This window comes from Cetorhinus maximus, chromosome 8 (assembly GCF_964194155.1).
Source record: "Cetorhinus maximus chromosome 8, sCetMax3.hap1.1, whole genome shotgun sequence".
Lineage (NCBI taxonomy): Eukaryota > Metazoa > Chordata > Chondrichthyes > Lamniformes > Cetorhinidae > Cetorhinus > Cetorhinus maximus.
In genome coordinates this window covers 23,949,476-23,968,709 of record NC_135886.1, presented here as the reverse complement: position 1 = coordinate 23,968,709, position 19,234 = coordinate 23,949,476, and the positions used below count along the sequence as shown (strand labels likewise).

The window sequence follows — 19,234 nt, the reverse complement described above, 5'->3', positions numbered from 1 at the left end:
GAAACCTCATCCCTCCCATGGATGAGGTTTCCTGAAAAACGCGAAGGCCGTTTGGGCTCTTCGTCTGCCCGCCAACCTTAAGCTTGGACGGGCAGCATTGATAATTACTTCAATTTGTTTTATAATGGCCTTAACAGGTCTTTGACAGTTCGATGGGCGCATAGCTGCCTCCTCTTGAGAGCACCAGAGATTGAGCGAGATGGTCTCTTTTTATATTGTAAAATTCTATGAACATTGTAGAAATGACCATAAGTATAAGCACACTTAATGCCCTGAGACGTTATCTGGCCTGAGAGTCTGGTCACAGTTGAGACAACACTCATTCTTTCAGTTAATTCCACCCAGGCAGCTTTCATGCTGATCTACAGGGGAAGCTGTCCCCTCTGTCCCAGAAAAGACAATCCTTCTCTCCAGCACATCTTGCACCAGGAATACCACAGCTTTATCTTGGAGTGGTGCAGTTTGTAGCCAAGTTCTTGCTGCAACCATTTTCACCCCTCATTTAGCAACACAGCTTCAACACAAGGAGCTGCTGGAGCCACAAAATGTGTTGCTTTGCTTCAAGCACTGTGTGCCAAGGGCACTGCAATATTATGTAAAGGTGGTGACCTTGTAGTATAGCGTGTGGTTAACACTCTTCGGGTGTTACATACATCAGCAGCAAGAGTTAAATTAATTGGCCCACAAGTGAATACAAAACCCAAACTGCAGCATTGTTGCTGCCACAGTGCCAGTGCTCATTATTGGCCTGCTTGTCTTCATCAATGCAAAATGCCACTTCCTTTTGGAAAACAATGAATTAAAACAAGAGAAGCAGAGTTAAGGTTTCGAGCCCGTATGACCCTTCTTCAGAGCTCTGAAACGTTAACTCTGTTTCTCTCTCCACAGATGCTGCCAGGTCTGCTGAGTTTTTCCAGCGTTTTCTGTTTTTGTTTCAGATTTCCAGCATCCGCAGTATTTTGCTTTTATATTAAATTAAAATGAGTTTCTTTGGAGAGAATTTTAAGAAGGTCTTCAACTGCCAAGTTCATCATTTTTAAGTCTGTATATATTGAGTAGCTACTAGTGTCCTTCCTGGTTTTCAAATATAAACTGTATTTGGTCGTGTGTGCTTGTGGGTTACCCTTCTCCCTGTATTAACCTTTTTTTTACTCAGGAGAACTCTCGCATTCATGAGCATTAAAAAACAAATTGAAAAAGGAAAATATCAGCCCAAGTTTACACTCAGCTCTCAAGATATTAAGATAATTCTCAAAAGGACACATGTACGCGCACACACCTCAGCTGAATACAAATTATTTTTAAGTGACCTTTTACTCTTGATCCAACTCTAAACTGAAAGGATTATTCATTTAAGGAGAAAGCAGCCTATGCACACTGTATGCGTGTTACAATATTGTGTGCCAGTGTCTGCTGCCTAGAGAGATGTCAATAAGGAGGTTATGGTGAAGGAAATTGGAATCCAGAACACTGTGGGTTTTAAGTCCAGAGGTGAAAGCGACGGTGGTAAAATCAAGATGCTAATCAAGAGTTTGAGGTGAGCTGGGGCCAAGAGGTATGGATTAGGAAATGCAGGGAGTGAGAATTGTTCAAGGTGCAGTTAGTGATGTAAAGAAGCCATGACTATCAAGATTGTGTGCAATTCCACATGTGGCCAGTGATACCAGGCAACACAGTTCCCTTTATGTTTGTATTGCCTAGCCGTTCAGCTGTCTTGCCTTGAGTTTGTGAATTTTGGAATGACCTGTTCTTGAGCCCTGTTGCCTCATAAATAGATAAACTATATCCAAACTCCAAGGCGTTCCAGTATCAGAAACTTGAGTACATGCAAATTATTGGGAATGTGCAGGGATCATTTTTCAACTTTGTGTTTCTAGCTTTTCAGCTCCTATGAGAAATTCAGACATCGCTGCACACAATCTTCCAAACAGCAAATGTCTGAAAATCAAGCATATCAGTGCTCGAATTTCCATTATGTGTTGCAGGCAAGCAAAGTTTTGGCAGCACAGAATTGGTAAAATATCTCTTATACCTGGTCCCCATGGCTCTATGTTATGCTCCTATGTGACCCACAAAGTCAGTCAGCCCACTGTCAGCAATAAAAACCCACAACACTCTAATTAATCATCCTTTTTAAAAAGGTGCTATAGTATGAAAAAGATACAAGGCCACCCATTCCTATTTTCTCCACTTCTGCCTCTTATTGAGCCCTTTTAAGTGGTGTCCTGGTCCCACCCTTCTCCTCCAGGAAAGTACATTGTGGGTTTCTGATGTCGCGTGGATAACAGGTGTACTACCAGGGGACAAAACGGCACTGAGTAGGTTTCATCCTTAGGTCAGGAGTATTCTGTTCTAAGTTCAGCCTCCCTCTCGAGAACTAGTGAAACACGACCAGCAGAAGCAGCAGATAGATTTGACTACCAGTCATGGTCAGGGTTCAAGCTTGTGATGGCTTGCACTGGGATTTCTGAGAACCATTTCATTTAAATTCAAAGAACGAAAAATGTTAAACAGCTAATATATGTGATCAGCTCACTTTCAAAATTCCAAGCACATACTCTTGAGCAAATGCAAATGCATAGGGACTGTTGAAGACTATAATTTTCTATGATATTGCAAAGAAGTTCCTGTTCCAGGCCTGTAAACATGAAATCCTCCACCATGTGTCCCAGCATAATAGCAAGAAAGGAATACAATCCTTCAGCAGCATGCAAAAGGGTCCAAATTCGCATAACGATACATGCCCAGGAAATGAAAAAGGGAAAGCTCGGCACCAACAGCTCATTTACTAAGTCTTCAAAACTAACTAGTCTGTTCCAAAAACAGAGCAACAGTTACTGATAAAATGCAAGTTACAAAAGTCAACAGGTGAAGACAACTGATGTTATAAATCCTGTCATAACACAATATCTGTGACATGACTGTAACAGAGATATTTTCATTAAAGATATAATCACCTAGGCCATATCTTTGGGCACATATTTAGGACACCTCAATTTTATAAACGGTGAAAGAAGATGCAGTGTGCACTGATAGGCAAGTAAAGAAAGGAAGATTTGCATTTATATTGCACGTTTCATGACCATTGGATGTCTCAAAGCACTTTACATCCAATGAAGTACTTCTGAATTGTGCTGTTGTAGTGCAGGCAACATGGGAGCCAATTTACCCTCAGCAAGCTCCCACAAGCAGCAATGTGGTAATGATAATCTGGATTGGATTTTCGTTGATTCATGGGGACTCCGTGGACCTTTCAAAATGGCAGACAAGACCCAAATTCGGAAGTCTTGCCCCCATTCCCAGTAGATCCCATTTTCACTGCGAGGGGAAAGTGATCGGAGCTTGAAGTGCACAGGTGTGAATTATGAATCAGCATGGTCATTTGAACTCAGTGCACAGGACAAGTAGACCCAATCTTCACTCCAGGAATGGCCTCAACCTGCAGTGGGTATCCCACAACATTATGTTGGAACCATAAGTGCTCTTGAAGGGCAGTTAAGCTATGTAGAACTGTCAAAATTCCTAGGTATTTAAATGACTAGCCCTATGAAAAAATAAGAAAAAACTGCTTGCCTGTCTCTGCAAGAGCTGAAAAAAATCTGTTCTAGCTGTTTCAATTGCTGTTTGTTGACATAATCCTAAATGCTATCATTATAGCATTATTAATGCTTGACTGCTTTTCACAACCTATCATTATCACAATGGGTGCCAGGTTTGTAAGTTCACAATTTTTATGACAGCCCAAAGAAGTTATTAAAAGATTAGCTGTCTTTGATGTGAGCTTATGAATACAAATGTTTGTTTTATAAGGGATTAAGTACTTAAGGAAACTTAAATGTATTGAATGGGCTTTCATGAATGGGACTACTTTTTTATAATGTGAACTCAGCAACAGATATTCAGAACTTTATTTTATTTCATCTCAGCATGGCTCCAGGGGTCTGCCTATTGTGAATACTGGGTGGGCTTGCAAGGAGAATGTAAGCGCAAAGGGTGGTGGGTGGGGCCCATGAGTTGGCATGGAGGGGCAAGGGAAGCGGGTGGGGGAGGTGAAGCGGCATGAGGGGTAAGGGCGAGGGGGCCTAGTATTTAACAAAACAGCCAGGGTGAAGGCCCAGAGAACGGAGGCAGACCTTTTAGCCTGCCTCAGCACTTGACAGCCTCTGTTGCCATCCCTGGTCTTTGTCCGAGGGCAGTGGACCCATCTCCATCCCACATCCGCACCCTCAGAGCAAAAAATCACTCTAGTCAGGACACTTTCTCCTGAGGTGGTTCCGCTGAGCCGGAAAACTTCCCAACTCAAGCTACCTGCTTCGGGAGTGAAAATCTGGCTGTCTATTTTTGTGATGCTGATTGAGGAATAAATATTGGCTTGGACAGTGGGAAGATATCCCCTGCTCGTCTACAAAATTGCGACATGCGAAGAACATAGGAACAGGGGAGCTTTTGCATCCACCCATTTAGGCTGAAAGATGGCATCTCCAACAGTGCAGTAATCCCGCCGTACTGCACTGGAGTGTTAGCCTTGAATTTTGTGCTCATGGAATGTCTTAAGGAACAAACTTTGTTCCAAATAAAGTTATAATCAAAATATAACATAAGTTACAAAAAGTTTTTGATTGTTTATTGAAGTTTAACCTTTTAAGGTGTTGGATGGAATCATTTCTTACAGATCCTATTGCAATAATTATTTCTGGGCACTGTAACATGATAAAGCGAGATTAATGGGATGTTGCAAGTCTTTTGTTAAAGCAGACAGAGGTGAGACCATGTGAAAATCACATCATCAGACTTAGGCTTGCATTCACCATGACTTCCCATCCACTATTTTTTTTTTGAGTTTCAAGTTACTGCATGTTTTGATTACACTCGAGATTTCTTTTACAGAGATGGAAGATGAGATGGCAGCAGGTCGATAAAGTATGGCTTAGGATGTTATTTTAATGCTATCCATTCAATGGGAGCCAGGTGTGTGGTCAGTTAAAATCACTCAGGCCATTGATGCACCCTGGAGCTGCCAGAGGTTGATGTGGAAGGATTTTCAACGCAGGCAGCAAGGGCACCCAATTAAAGTCAGCGGGGTCCTTTCTTTAGCCAAGCATGTTGAGTTCTGATGATGCGACTAGAATCGCCTGCAATTTTCATGAGTAGGCCTGGGCAAGAAATGGAAGTGAGCTTCCCAACAGACTGATAGCACTTGAGTAGATTGGGAGGAAGAGTGGCCTCAAAGGGAAGTTCACAGTTTTAAATTTCTTTCCTGTGAGGCCAGGAAAGGCAGAAGTGATGTGACTTCCCCCTGCCCCAAACAGATGGAAAGTCAGCCATTGGCATTTAAATGAGTTCCAAGAGTTAAAATACTCCAGGCCTCGTTTTTGCTGCAATGGGTGAGCTTTAAACTTACATGTCGTGTAGAGATTATGCTATTGGATGAGTAGTCCAAAAACCTGGACTAATAATTCAGAGAACACAAGTTCAAATGCCCCCTGGCAGTTTGAAAATTTGAATGTAGTTTTTTAAAAATCTGGAAAAAAATAAGCTGGTATCTGTAAAAGCTAACAAAGCTGTTGGATTATAGGCTAAAAAAGCCAACTGGTTCAACAATGCCCTTTTTTAAATTCATTCATGGGATGTGGGTATCATTGGCTATGCTAGCATTTATTGCCCATCCCTAACTGCCCTTGAGTAGGTGGTGGTGAGCTCCCCTCTTGAACTACTGCAGTCCATTTGGCGTAGGTACACCCACAGTGCTGTTAGGGAGGAAGTTCCAGGAATTTGACCCGCGACAGTGAAGGAACGGCGATATATTTTCAAGTCAGGATGGTGAGTGGCTTGGAAGGGAACTTCCAGGTAGTGATGTTCCCATGTGTCTGCTGCCCTTGTCCTTCTAGGTGGTAGTGGTTGTGGATTTAGAGTATGCTGTCTAAAGAGCCTTGGTGAGTTCCTGCAGCGCATCTTGTCAATGATATACACTGCTGCCACTGTGCGTCAGCGATGGAGCGAGTGAATATTTGTAGATGGGGTGCCAATCAAGCGGGCTGCTTTGTCCTGGGTGGTTTCAAGCTTCTTGAGTGTTGTTGGAGCTGCACTCATCCAGGCAAGGGGAGAGTATTCCATCACACTCCTGACCTGTGCCTTGTAGAAGGTGGATAGGCTTTGGGGAGTCAGGAGGTGAGTTACTTGCCACAGGATTCTGAGCCCCTGACTTGCTCTTGTAGCCACAATATTTATATAGTTAGTCCAGTTCAGTTTCTGGCCAAGGTATCCTCCAGGTTGTTGATAGCAGGGGATTTGGCGATGGTAATGCCATTGAATGTCAAGTGGCGATGGTTAGGTTCTCTCTTGTTGGAGATGGTCATTGCCTGGCACTTAGTTGGCGCGAATGTTATTTGCCACTTGTCAGCCCAAGCCTGGGCAAGGATATTGTCCAGGTCTTTCTGCATTTGGACATGGGCTGCTTCAATATCTGAAGAGTCGCGAATGGAGGAAGGAGACTTGCTGCCCCTATCCATTCTGGCCCATAAATAAAACCAATGCCACACAAACATGGTTGATTCTTAGCTTCCCTCTGAGGTAGCCTAACAAGTCACTCAGTTGGATCAAAACCAGTGCAAACAAAGGCTGCAGCAGTTCAAGAAGGCCTCCCACCACTAACCAATGTTTCCTCTAAGCTGCATGGCAACACAGCAACCCGAAAGTCCTCACGTAGGCCTCAAACAAGTTGGCCCCTTTAAATTTTCACACATGCATGGCTGCACACTTAACCAAATCATCCCACATTCCAAAAAAAAAAATCAGACAGAATATTGCTACCAACTTCTAAGGGCAACTCGCGATGGGCAATAAATGTTGGACTTGCCATTGACAGCCACATCCTGGGAGTTACTTTTTTAAAAGGATGAGGGATACAGGGACTAAACACTTGGCAATCCCATGACATGCAAAAGTGTTGCAGGGTGACGTCAATTGTGTTAAAAAGCACACAGGAAATCAAATGACAGCGCCGTTCCTGATAATATGAAGCAGTCACCAGTGCAAAAAAATACAAACCCTGTTAGAGGCAATTTTAATACAAAAGATTTAAATTAATTGGGATCAGCTTATGAATTGAATTATTAAGAATATTACCTGCAGTATTCACTCAATCAAATTCGACGTGGGCATTGTCAGAATGGAATATTATGAGTTACTTCTAAACAACTTTCCTGTCAATTGGAAAAACAACATATTTTTACAGCCAGCACATAATTAAGAAGGTCTTGTAGTTCAAGCAGGCTTAATTATAGCAAGTCTGAGAGGACAGCACTGTTAACAATCATGCATTGAATGGAGAATGCCATTAGCTGTGCCAATGCTGCACTCACAGCTGTCAACTAATATTATAAACATTGTCAGATGTCCGTTTTTATCAAACTTCAACTTCGGCGAGCTAGCCTGCTCCCACACATGGCTTTATTAGGCAGACAAGGCGTCACTCCGCATCACTTTCACTGGGATTCAGAGCTTTTCCAAATGAATACTTTTCCTTGGTTGTGGTGCTGCTTTCTGCTGTACAGTCTCCCAGAAATCATATGCCAAATGAAAAGATGTTCAAAGTCAAATAGTTCCCGCTTAGATAAGCTTTCGATATCAGGCGCAGTGAAGCACGCAAATGTGTAGCCTGTAATCCTCTTGAGGGGTCTGACTGCATTCTATCAATGAAGACAGAATGTTTCCAATTTCTGAAAATTGTTCCATATTTTTCTTTGAAATATCAGTATTCATTACCCAGACATTATCAAGGGGCATATTTCCCTCTTATTACATTTGGATGGACACAGTGCCTAGAGGCAAATCCTGTGGTGAGAGTTATGCAGTATGTTCCTCACAGAGCCTGTACCATCCTTCCTGCCCAGTTTCCAATATGCTAGGCCCATACACAATAACAGGAAAGTCTTCTGTCAAAACTGCCACTGTTAAATGATGAAAAGTATTATGAAAATTGATCACGTAATTAAAAAACAGGAACAAATTTGGTAAAAAAAAGTAAATAATTGTGTTGTGTTGGGGTATGAATGCACATATGTGTATGTATATGTATGTGTAAATTTGTATATGTGAGAGTATTTGCATGTGCACGAACATGTATACATGTATCAGAACTACACACACTCATATGTATGAGCACAAAATTTTGCAGCCTCCCACGTTCATTTCTCAATTACTTCAGATGTTTCAGAGCTTCACTGATTTCAGCAAAATTCAAAATGCTAAATCCTTAAGGAACTTTTTAAATTGGACCCCCATTGTGTAATTGTATTCCTGCTGCAGGCTGTGAAGGAAATTTCTCGCTGACAGGCGCTATCTGTCCACTGATGGCTTGGTCTGCTCAAGGCACACATATAATAATCAGAAAGACCAGCAGCAAGATTTCCTTCAGCAAATTAGGAAAACACGCCCAAGGTACACAGCTCATATAAAAGGAGGAGAAACAATGGCTATTTTACAGACACGTTGGAATTTATTTTCTTTGGCTGCTGATGTTAATGAGTTAATGTGAGTGAAAGCCTCTTTATACAGGCACCATTCTTTTTTTTTACAAATATTAGTGAAAAGAGCAAGCTCCTGAAAATAGTAAATAACAATCAAACAACACAAACTAATACTCTTCTCTCCATTCCCTTTACTCATAGGCCCAGTTTTCATTGTCAGCGACGAATGAACTCACTGCTGACCTCGAAGAAAGCTGCACACAAAGATCTAGCAATCTGTGTAGTGTGGATTTCGCCTTTCCTGATGCTAATTTCATTTTGGCGCCAGCTATACAGGGTCCCTGGTATCCAGCAACAGCAATGTCATCAAGCTGGCTGAGCAGCCAATCACACTGAAGAATTCTCACAAATGGTAAACCAAGCAATGACAAGCAGATTTTACCATTCACTTTTTACGATTTTGCAGAAAGCAAAATAACGAGTGAGACATATGCGTGAGATTAAGGTTGAAACTAAAATATCATAAAATTTTAAAACAAATCATTTTTATTATGTTTAAAATCGATGAAATGTCTTATCAAGGAATGGAGAGATGTGACATTCCACAAACACAAAATTAACTTCTCAAGGTCGGACAGATTGTTCAGCAGTAATTATGACTTAACGTGCAGTTGAAAACACGGTCATACCTCAGTCAACAAGAAGTAACTTCTTAAAGGGTTGTTGGAGGAAGGAAAGGATTAAAACGCAATCTACTGAAAACAATATGTGCTGACGTTTACTGGTTTAGAGGAAAACAAAGTGTTGGACACTGATGTGTCAGGCAGTTCTATAACTTAATGAATAATGATAAATATGTGATAACAAGCACAGGATGAAAGATTGTTATATGTAAATTAATGAGTGATAAGAAGCACAGATATATATGTCTTTTACTCTATAAGTTGCCTGTGATCACTTGTATCTGTGGATCAATGACTCTCAGGTCAATGTCCCCAGCATATGTCGAATAAATCAGCCTAACTCTACCCCCTCCAGACTCTGTGGTGACTGAAATGTCCCAAAACAACTGGTGTAGTCAGCAGGATACTGACGACAGGCAGCAGCCCCACGGCTATAGACTGGGTAAGTAGAAATACTATCTTTTCTGTAACCAAGGGGGGATTAAGACCGACCCAGGCTGTCTGAACTAGGAGTACCAGTGAGAAAGGAGTTACTGGTGAAGGGTGCACCCAAGCTTTATACCAGCCGGAGAGGGAGTATAGTCCCAGAATTTTGTCGGGGGTATAGTCCCAGAATTTTATTAGGAGTACAGTCCCAGGATATTATCGGGAGCGTAGCCCCAGGATATTATTGGGAGCATGGCCAAAATTTTGTCAGGGGTATAGTCCCAGAATTTTGCCAGGGGTCCAGTCCCAGAAGTGCAAAGGGGAAACAGCGGAGACCGTTTTCTATAGAGGAGTGTAGTCCTTGTAAGATAACATCAGTCATGCCTGAGAATGACTCACAGTGGGGACCTATCAGGTATTTTATAGACAAACATAAGAAAACTGAGGATAAGATGAAAAGAATGGTTGGAACCCCAAGTGGACCCCAGATAAACACCATGAGTGGTGGTCCCAACAAAAGAAAGGTAAAGAGGAGAAAGCTACAGTAATAATGTGCCAAAGTTATATGGATGCTTGTAATGCAGCAGAGGCAAACAGGAAATGATTTGAGAAAGAGAAGGAAACGTCACAAGCCCAAGGAACTAAACTGCAGACATGTCTGCAGAAGATGTTATTTGGACAGGCGAACCATGTAAGCTGGGGAGGTTTGAACAAAGAAGTCCTAGAATACGGACATAGAGACGGCTGATCAGATGACTGTAAGGTCGACCCACCCAGTTATGACAGTGTAAGAACAGAAACTCCAAGTGCCCCTACCTTATATCCATCCTTGCCAGGTCTGAAGTCAAACCGCTAGTCCCTGTTGTCTGTTAATCAAAGAATGGTGGCCAGACAGTAACGGAAGTATATAAACCCTTTACATCCGGGGAAAAGCACGATTTGCTAAAAGACCTGGGAAACCTTAAATCAAACCAAAGTAATGCCGAGTTCTGAAAAAATATTGAGGAGATGATTGAAGTTCATAGTACGCACTGTAGAGATATCCGCATACTGTTTGGGGCTAAATGCCCATAAGTGGCCTGGGTTAATTTGCCACAAGGCATGAGAGATGGGACATGGGCGGATCACCAAGGCCAAAATGCAGCCCAAAGATATACCGGATTTAAGAATGTTGTCAAACAAGTTTGAGGGGCTGGCCAGGGTAATTAGGGGCTATCACAGGAATCACACAAAAGACAGGAGAGACCCCAATGGAATACGCAGAGCATAAATTCATTACCTATGAAGGATTCTCAGAAATACCCAACCCCACTAGGGGTGATAGGGTGTTCTTAAAGATGTTAAAGGAGAGATCTGAGGACACTAGGATATTCACATTGTTAGCGGGCTGGTGGTGTAGAACGCTGATGGATACCGGGGCTTCAGCCTCTATTACAGATCAGTCATTACCCACTACCCAACACACAATACATATAGCAGGCCTGGGGGGGAAGAATTTTGCGTGCACACACTATGTAGTGAAACGCAGATATTACAAACAGGACACTTAGCAATGCCGGTTTACTTTTGGGTTTGTCCTAATCCAGAGGGAACCATATTGGGAATGGATATACTTGGGGAAATAGGATCCTTGGTGAATCCAGGGCACAAGCAGGCATTCTGGCCCACCGCAGTGGGCCACCAGGATTACAGGCATGGTCAGCATGCAAGTGTGGTGCGCTTGATTAGTATCAGTAATGGGAAAATATTAGAAAGGGACTGGACATAGGAGGGGATATATGGACTCATATGCACCCAGATACCTGGAGCTTGGGCGACCCACAAACATGACTGCGGTAGGGTGAACATAGAACCTGTGGCGATAAATGGCCATGTCCATAAGTTACACAGGCAATATCCTAACAAATTGGCTGCCTTAGAGGCAGTCAAGGATATGATACAAGAATTAGTTAAACGTGGCGGAAACTACCTCAACCATAAACTCATCCATATGGCCTGTCCTGAAGCCCAAGGGAATATACTGCCTTACCATTACACTAATTGAATAAACTTATCCCACGCCAACACCCAATTGTTGCTAGTCCCACAACGATTTTCAGCAGATTGAGACCAGAACACAGGATATTCACAGTATTCAACATATCAAATGGTTTTTGGGCTATTCCCGTCACTGAGGAAGTACAGGATAAGTTTGCATTTACAGTAGATAATAGACAGTACACCTGGACACAATTACCACAGGGGTTCCACAACAGCCCAGGAACATTTCACTGGGTAATGAACAACACCTTGGAGCCGATGGACCTAACACAGTACGACAGCACCATGCTACAGTATGTGGACGACCTGCTAATTGCTTCCAGTAGTGAGGGAAGGTGCTGCGGAGCGCTTGCCTGTGTATTGCAGGCCCTGGAAGTTGCAAGGTTTAAGGTCAGTCCAAAAAAATGCCCAGATATCCAAGAAGGAGATACAGTACTTTGGTCATACCATCAGTCAGGGTCATAGGTCCCTATCAGAAGACAGGCACGCAGCCATTTGGGTTTTGCCATGCTGCACAATTGATAGAGAGGTCCGAAAGGCCTGGGTCTCTATCCACTGTAGAAATTTCATACGTGAATATGCAGCCATCTTGGGACCTTTCCAGGATCTAGTCAAAGGGGAGCGGGCACCACTAGAGCCAATAGTTTGAGACCCGACAAGGATCAAGCATACCGAAAAATAAAAGCAGCCCTCATTCAGGCACTCGCACTGGGACTTCCAGACATGGAGAAGCCATTCCACCTACATTGCAATCATGATGGGCAGTATTACAGTGCGGTGATAATGCATAACCATGGTGATCGGAAGAGTGCAATCGCATACTATGCCACCAAGCAGTCAGCAGTGGCCGCAGGTCTGGAAAGCTACATGGTCGCCCTTGACTGTGTTGTCTGGGCAGTCAAAGTATGCGAGCCCGTGGTGATGACCGGGTTGATAGTACTACACACTAGATATACTTTGGTCGAGCTGCTAAACACAGGCAATATCCGACAGCCGCTGAGCCATTGGGAAGCAGTATTAATGCCGAAAGACAAATCAATGCAGATAGTAAGGGACACCAGAGTTAACCCCGTCTATGGCATGCTGGGAGAAGGTGAACCCCACAACTGTGAGGATCAGTTACAGGAAGAGGAGATTAGCTGAATAAAAGACACAACCATGAGTGACCCTGATGATGAGTGCCTTGTAGACGGTGCACGGAAATATGTAGGTGGTGAGGCTTGGATCGAGGTTAGTGGTTAGCTCCCTGGGCAACACAATGGCCCGAGGAGCCCTGAGACCCACGGACTCAGCTCAGGTCACAGAACTCATAGGGCTAACAGAAGCCTTAAAGGTTAGGGAAAGGAAAGCAGATAAGCATTTAGACGGATAAATTAATTTGGAGTAGTGCACGATTACATAATCGTCTGGAACAGGCGTGAGTTTATTACCTCAGGGGGAGGCCACATACAACACGAGGAGATAGTTAGGAACCTCGCAGAGGCAGCAGGGCTACCCGAGGTAGTGGTAGTAGAAGTTAAAGCCCACTAGAAAATCACCACCCCAATACAGCAGGGAAATACGTGGGCAGACCAGGCAGCTAGGTAAACAGCCGACGCAGAAATGCCTAAAAGCGCAGCCCGACAGGAGGGGGAGGAGGAAACCAATCCAGCGTACATCAATGAGACCACCAAAAAGGGACAGAAGGAAATGTGGGAAGGTAAAGGGGCAACAAAGGGACCCAACAGGATATACTGGAAAGAAGGATGCGTAGTGGCACTCGAGTGTTTCGAGGGTTTACTAGAACTCTACCATAGGACAGCCCACCAGGGTAGAAACGTGACCACCGAGTTACTGCGACAAGACTGCTGGCAGCTGGGACTGGGTTGGAACGTCACAAAGTATTACCAAAAATGCTTAACATGTGTGCAACACAAACCAGAGCAACCCATCAAGGTAAAGATGAAATATTAGGAGCATCCCAAGGGTCCATGGGAAATTAACCAAACTGATTTTATGGGACCCTGACCAAGCAGTTGAGGAAAAACCTATTGTGTTTAGTTGCAATGGACCAATTCACACAATGGGTAGAGGCATTCGTGTCAAGGGGCTGCACTGCCAATACTGTCATGAGGATCCTAGCAGAGGAAGTAATACCAAGATGGGGAGGACCCTTACAAATAGATAGCGGTCAGGGAACACATTTTATCGGCAAGGCCATGAAAGAGGCTGTTAGGAGTCAAACAGAAATTTCACATACCCTACCATCCCCAAATCTTGGACACGTTTATCAAAATCCATCTGGTTTAAATAATGCAATGAAGTCTTGGGGATGGTGTGAACTAATGAACTGGGCCCTTAAGATAGCCATAAGCAAAGCAATGGCTGGGAGTGGAAAGGGATGGATAGACATCCTACCCACCATACTGATGCGAATCAGAGCGACACCCAACCAGTTAAAGGGTATCACCTCACACGAGCTTATGATGGGGAGAGCAATGTGGCACCCGAGGGAACACTGACAGATAATGACGATATAGTACCCACTAAATATAGGGTTAGGAGAGACTTGAAGTTACTTTGTCAACAGCTGCGAACCCTTAGGCAGGTCATAAGGGAACAACAAGGCATAGAAGATCTGAATCAGGTGGCTGCTGACAAGAGATTCCTGGAGATACCCAAGGTAGGCAGCCAGGTAATGGTTAAAGTATTTCCGGAGAAGCCAGGATGGCAAGCAAGGTGGAACAGACCTACTGAAAACTAGGGGGACAAAAAGCCGCTGATGAAATTTACTGGTTTAGAGGAAAACAGAGTGTTGGACACCGATGTGGCTGGTGGTTCTATAATTTGGCTGATAAATAGATGATGACAAGCACAGAATGAAGGATTGTTATATGTAACTAAATGAGTGATAACAAGCATGGATACGTGTGTCTTTTACTAGAGAAATTGTCTGTTATCACTTTTATCTGTGGATCATTGGCTCTCAGTCAGTGTCTTTGACATATGTTGAATAAACCAGCCTAACTCTACTCTTTCTGTACTCCACGTGGTGACTGAAATATCCCACAACAAAAGGTCATGACAGGAATAATAGCATTAAAAGTGGAAGTTCACATCATTTCAATGATTTCTAATTAATTTTTATTTGCAAGGACTTCAACAGCACAGCTTGTACAGGACCAGGGCTGGATTTTCCCCCGGTTGGGGGGGAGGTTGAAGGGCGCACGCGCACAGGCACGCTTTCGATCGGCGCCCTCAATCGGAGGCACGACGCCATTTTACGTGGGCGGGCTAAATAAAGCCCACCCAGCGTGACATCTGCACAGAAGCACTGTGCTCTCCCTGTGCGGGCTGGGGGGAATCCCAAAATCAAGAGTGCGCTCTTTCGCGCATATGCACGGCTAAGCACTGCCTCAGGGAGATCGGCTCAAATTGTTAAAAACCTAAAAACAGAAAAATAAAATTTCCCTAACATGTCCCCTCATGTCACATGAGTTGGGACATGTCCATAATTTTTACAAAACCGTTATTGAAATTTTTAAAAACCTACCTGAAACCTCATCCTGCTCGTGGGTGAGGTTTCATGTTTTTTCTACTTCCCGCTGGGGCTCCTGGCCTGCCCGCCAACCTTAAGGATGGACGGGCAGGTCCTTTAATTACTTAATTGACTCTGTCAATGGCCTCAATTGGCCATTGACAGGTCGGCGGGCGCGCAGCTTATTTTGCTGCGCCCCCACCTCCCTGAAAATTTAAATGGGGCGAGGTGATGTCAGGAGTTCCCCCCGACGTCACCGTGCGTCATTTCACGAGTCGGCGAATGGGCCCCGCCCCCGCTCACCGACGCATAAAATCCTGCCCCAGGATATTACTGACAGCAACTCCTGAATTTCCTCGTTTAACTGTGCACGTATGTACACCAGCAGCTTCACAGAGTAATGACAGCGCATGCTGACAGTTTCACCATCACTGTGACTGCAAATTCTGGACCATAAAGAATCAAGACCGCCAGCAATAAGGAACCACATGAAATGCGTATTGAAAGGCTTAATTCATTATCACTCAGGAAGTAATTTAAAGGGATGTGACAATCCACAGTGATATATGCAGTCTCTTGAACCATAGCCAATAAAGCCATATACTGGAACCAAAGAACGCAATTATCAAGGAAAGGAGAACTCTGGTGATGGTCTCCTGCAGATCTTTGAAATCAGTTAATAATGCAGTTCATTCAGTGGAAAATCATACCAGAAGTTACACCCAACCAATTCAGTTCAGTAGCCAATACTCACTGTGCATGAGAGCTTCCAACTCTTGATATTCAGGACAAAAGAGACCATTTGAGAAAAGAAAAGCAATAAATAGATATATACTGCTCTCATGAAGTATTTAATAAAGCACGCAGTATCAAAAGAGAAGCAAGTAATTGCTAATCAAATATCAGGCCACACACACCACAGGAAATCAACAGTGCAGCCCTGCCAAATATACTCAACATAACAGAAGTGAAGAGAAATATCACATTTTGACTCATAATAGAATGTGAAAAAATATTTAAAATTAATTCCAATTATGAATACAACAAAGGAAAACTTATAAAGCATAATACTTCACCAAGTATCTTCAATACAACACCAATACAAAGAAATATAATAACACTGAAGGAATTACAACCACAGTCGGTAGGATGCACTAAAACTCATGACAGAAGCAAATCATCAGCAGATGAAAAAGCACCTCCACCCATCAATCAGGAGGAATATTCATACCAAGGAAATTTTAGAATGGCTACAACAAAATAGTTACAGATGAGGTTGAAATAATTCTGGGTTACCAATGCTTAACATGTGCAGACCTCAAATAGGCAGTCCAGCTACAAAGTAAATTTGCCAGATTTGCTAAGCCCAGTGAATGTTTTTATTGAGTTTTCCTGGCTGCCCTAGTTTATCTGTTGAGTGTCCTTCTGAGGACCTTACACACCAGGAGCTGATGGCTTCTGTGTCCCACTAAAGCAAATATAAAAATAGCTTAAGCCCAACAGTGTTTTCCCTGTAGTACAAGGGTATGAAGCAGTGAAAAACTGAGTAATACCTTAACCCACAATGCAATGGATAATAACAACTTATAATTAGTGTGATGTTGTAAATCTGCACTGAAATTGTTTTACTGACACCTTACTCCAGAACTACTGAATAAGAGAATGTAATGAATCACAGACACTGCAATCTTAATGTTCTGTAGCTGAACAATTGTTTCCTTACCTTGTTGTAATACTGCAACTGGACGGTGTGCCACTGTCCATCACTCACGCCTCCCGGGATGAAGGGGGTTACCATAGTTGTTGACTCGCCTGTTTTGAAACAAGAGTGATAAATTTAATGAGCTGCTTCATGGTCATGTGAAAAGGAATAGACCATTCATTCAGCCTCCCAAGCCTGTTGCGCCACTCAGTGAGATCATAGCTGATCTCACTTGTTGCATTAATCATCTTCAGAATTTCTGCTTTGATATTTTATGTGGTAAAAGCTCCCCCTGATTTTTTTCCCCTCAAATCACTTCTTCTGTTTTTCTTGCAGGTTTCTGGTTCCATAGGTCTGACTGTTAGCAGCCCATTTAATCACAATATTCATTAGAGCTGAGCCTCATTCAACCCTCAGTCAGCATCCACGCATATGTACATTGGGCAGATATCATGGAGTAAAATCCCTGTCCAATTTCTTTGCTTTCATCCAGCCCAGCCATGCTAAGTCACAACGGAGGCTTCCAATATGTGTTTTCAAGATCTTATTTGTTTCTCCAGTTTATTAATCCAACAACATTACCCTGTGTTTGCTTTCTAGTAGATAGAAAGGAGCCTGAAGTCAACTGCAACACCTACTGTTGCTTTAACAGAGATTAGCTAACCAACTGAAGATTGGGCATCTGACCTTCTGCTCTGATGGTGAGTAAAATGCCAGGAGACACTGTTAGTCACTAAAGCATGGGCATGGGCAAACAAAAGCAAAGTACTGCAGATGCTGGAAATCTGAAGCAAAATGCTGGAAAATACTCAGCAGGTCAGGCCGCATCTGTGGGGACAGCAACAGAGTTAATGAGTTCTGATGGAAGGTCATCAATCTGAGACGCTGGCCTGAATTCTCACTGAGTCGGGGTGACTTGGGAACAATGTTAGCAGGGACACGATTCTGGGATTCCTGACCCCTTTCCTGGGGTTTCCAATTTTCAATTGGGCCTTTTAAGGGTGCAAGCTGATTCGGGTCGCAAGCCCACATCCTACACTCCTGACCTGGCCGGCACCATTGCAGGGATAGGCAAGTTCTAGCCCTCCGCAATTTTCATGGAATCTGGCCAGCTTTTCAAAGAGTCATGGTTCACAGCACCTCAGAGATGTCATGAACCATTGTGTGCATGAGGGAACCTTTTAAAAGGTCCTCCTCATGCCCTGCCATGCCAATGTATGCCCCCCCAAACAATCCCTGTGGCCCCTCATGCCAAAGTAAGGCCCTCCACCCACCTCCCATGGCCCCTCAAGTCCCCCATAACAAGGTATAACCCCACACATCCCTTACGTCCCTGCATTCCCCCATTCTAAGTATGCCACTCCAAACAAATGCAATGGCCCCTCATGCCGCATGTCAAGCACTTGCATGCCCATTTACCCACCATACACAATATAGAACTAATTAATCCAATAGTGATGGTCAGGTTATGTAAAAAAAGTCATTCAAAATAAATTCCATTTTACCACAGCCCAATAAAAGTGTCAATCATCCAGATCCAGTGTAAGTAAACATTGTGAAATTGACAGCAAAGATCAGAGAGTCAGAGGTGTCAATCAAGCAAAGTTTTCTCTGGGGCTCAAGTGTTTTAGTGCTCTAATGGGTGTCTGGGCTCTCAGCCTACAACACATAATGAGGCTCAGCCAAGAGGCCAGAAATCCACTAGCCTCTTGAACCTTGGCCTGAGTCCAGCCTGCACCTGCTCCCCCAAATCCCGTCTCCCGACAATGAAAATCCCGCCTTTGCAGGCACTTTCTCCCAAGGCAGACAGGCCAAGCTGCGAATTCTCTCAACCACCGTTACCCACCTTGAGGGTGAAAATCAGGACATTAACTCTATTTCTCTCTCCACAGATGCTTTCTGACCTGCAGAATGTTTCCAGCCTTTTCTGCTTTTAGTTCAGCTTTCTGACGGATTCAGTTGTATAAATTCACTCATTGTAATCAAACTAGAGCAGAAGAGCCTCAGCTGGTTCAACCTGACTGATGTATATCACCAACATACTTTGCTGCTCAATCAAAATCAGTAGAGAGCAAGACTATTACAGGTGGAATTTTCTGAGCCCGCTGGCGGTGAGTGTGATAGGTGGCGTGTGCAGAAAATATGGCACGGCCTGCTTCACGACGGCGTGAAGGCAGGTCGCGATCGTCTGCTCTGCCCGCCAATGTCAGGCCTCGTTTCCCGCCATCGGTCAGCGGGGAGCTAATCATAATACATTAGCTTATAATTGAAAGGCCATCCTGCCAGGCTCTTGGAACCCCTGCTGTAGCATCCGTCCACATCGGCGGGAAAGCACGCTGACTTTCACAACAGCACGACGTACACTTGGCAGCCTTCAATTTGGGGGAACTGAGGTGAG

General features: G+C 43.7%; 1 protein-coding gene across 1 annotated transcript in view; it reads right to left on the bottom strand.

Annotated features, from left to right (window-relative positions):
* Positions 1-19,234, bottom strand: part of celsr2 (cadherin, EGF LAG seven-pass G-type receptor 2) — a 328,955-nt gene that overhangs the window by 120,340 nt on the left and 189,381 nt on the right. Inside the window, exon 5 of the mRNA XM_078547792.1 lies at positions 16,858-16,946. Coding sequence (XP_078403918.1) covers positions 16,858-16,946 — 89 coding nt within the window. The remainder of the gene's footprint in view (positions 1-16,857; positions 16,947-19,234) is intronic.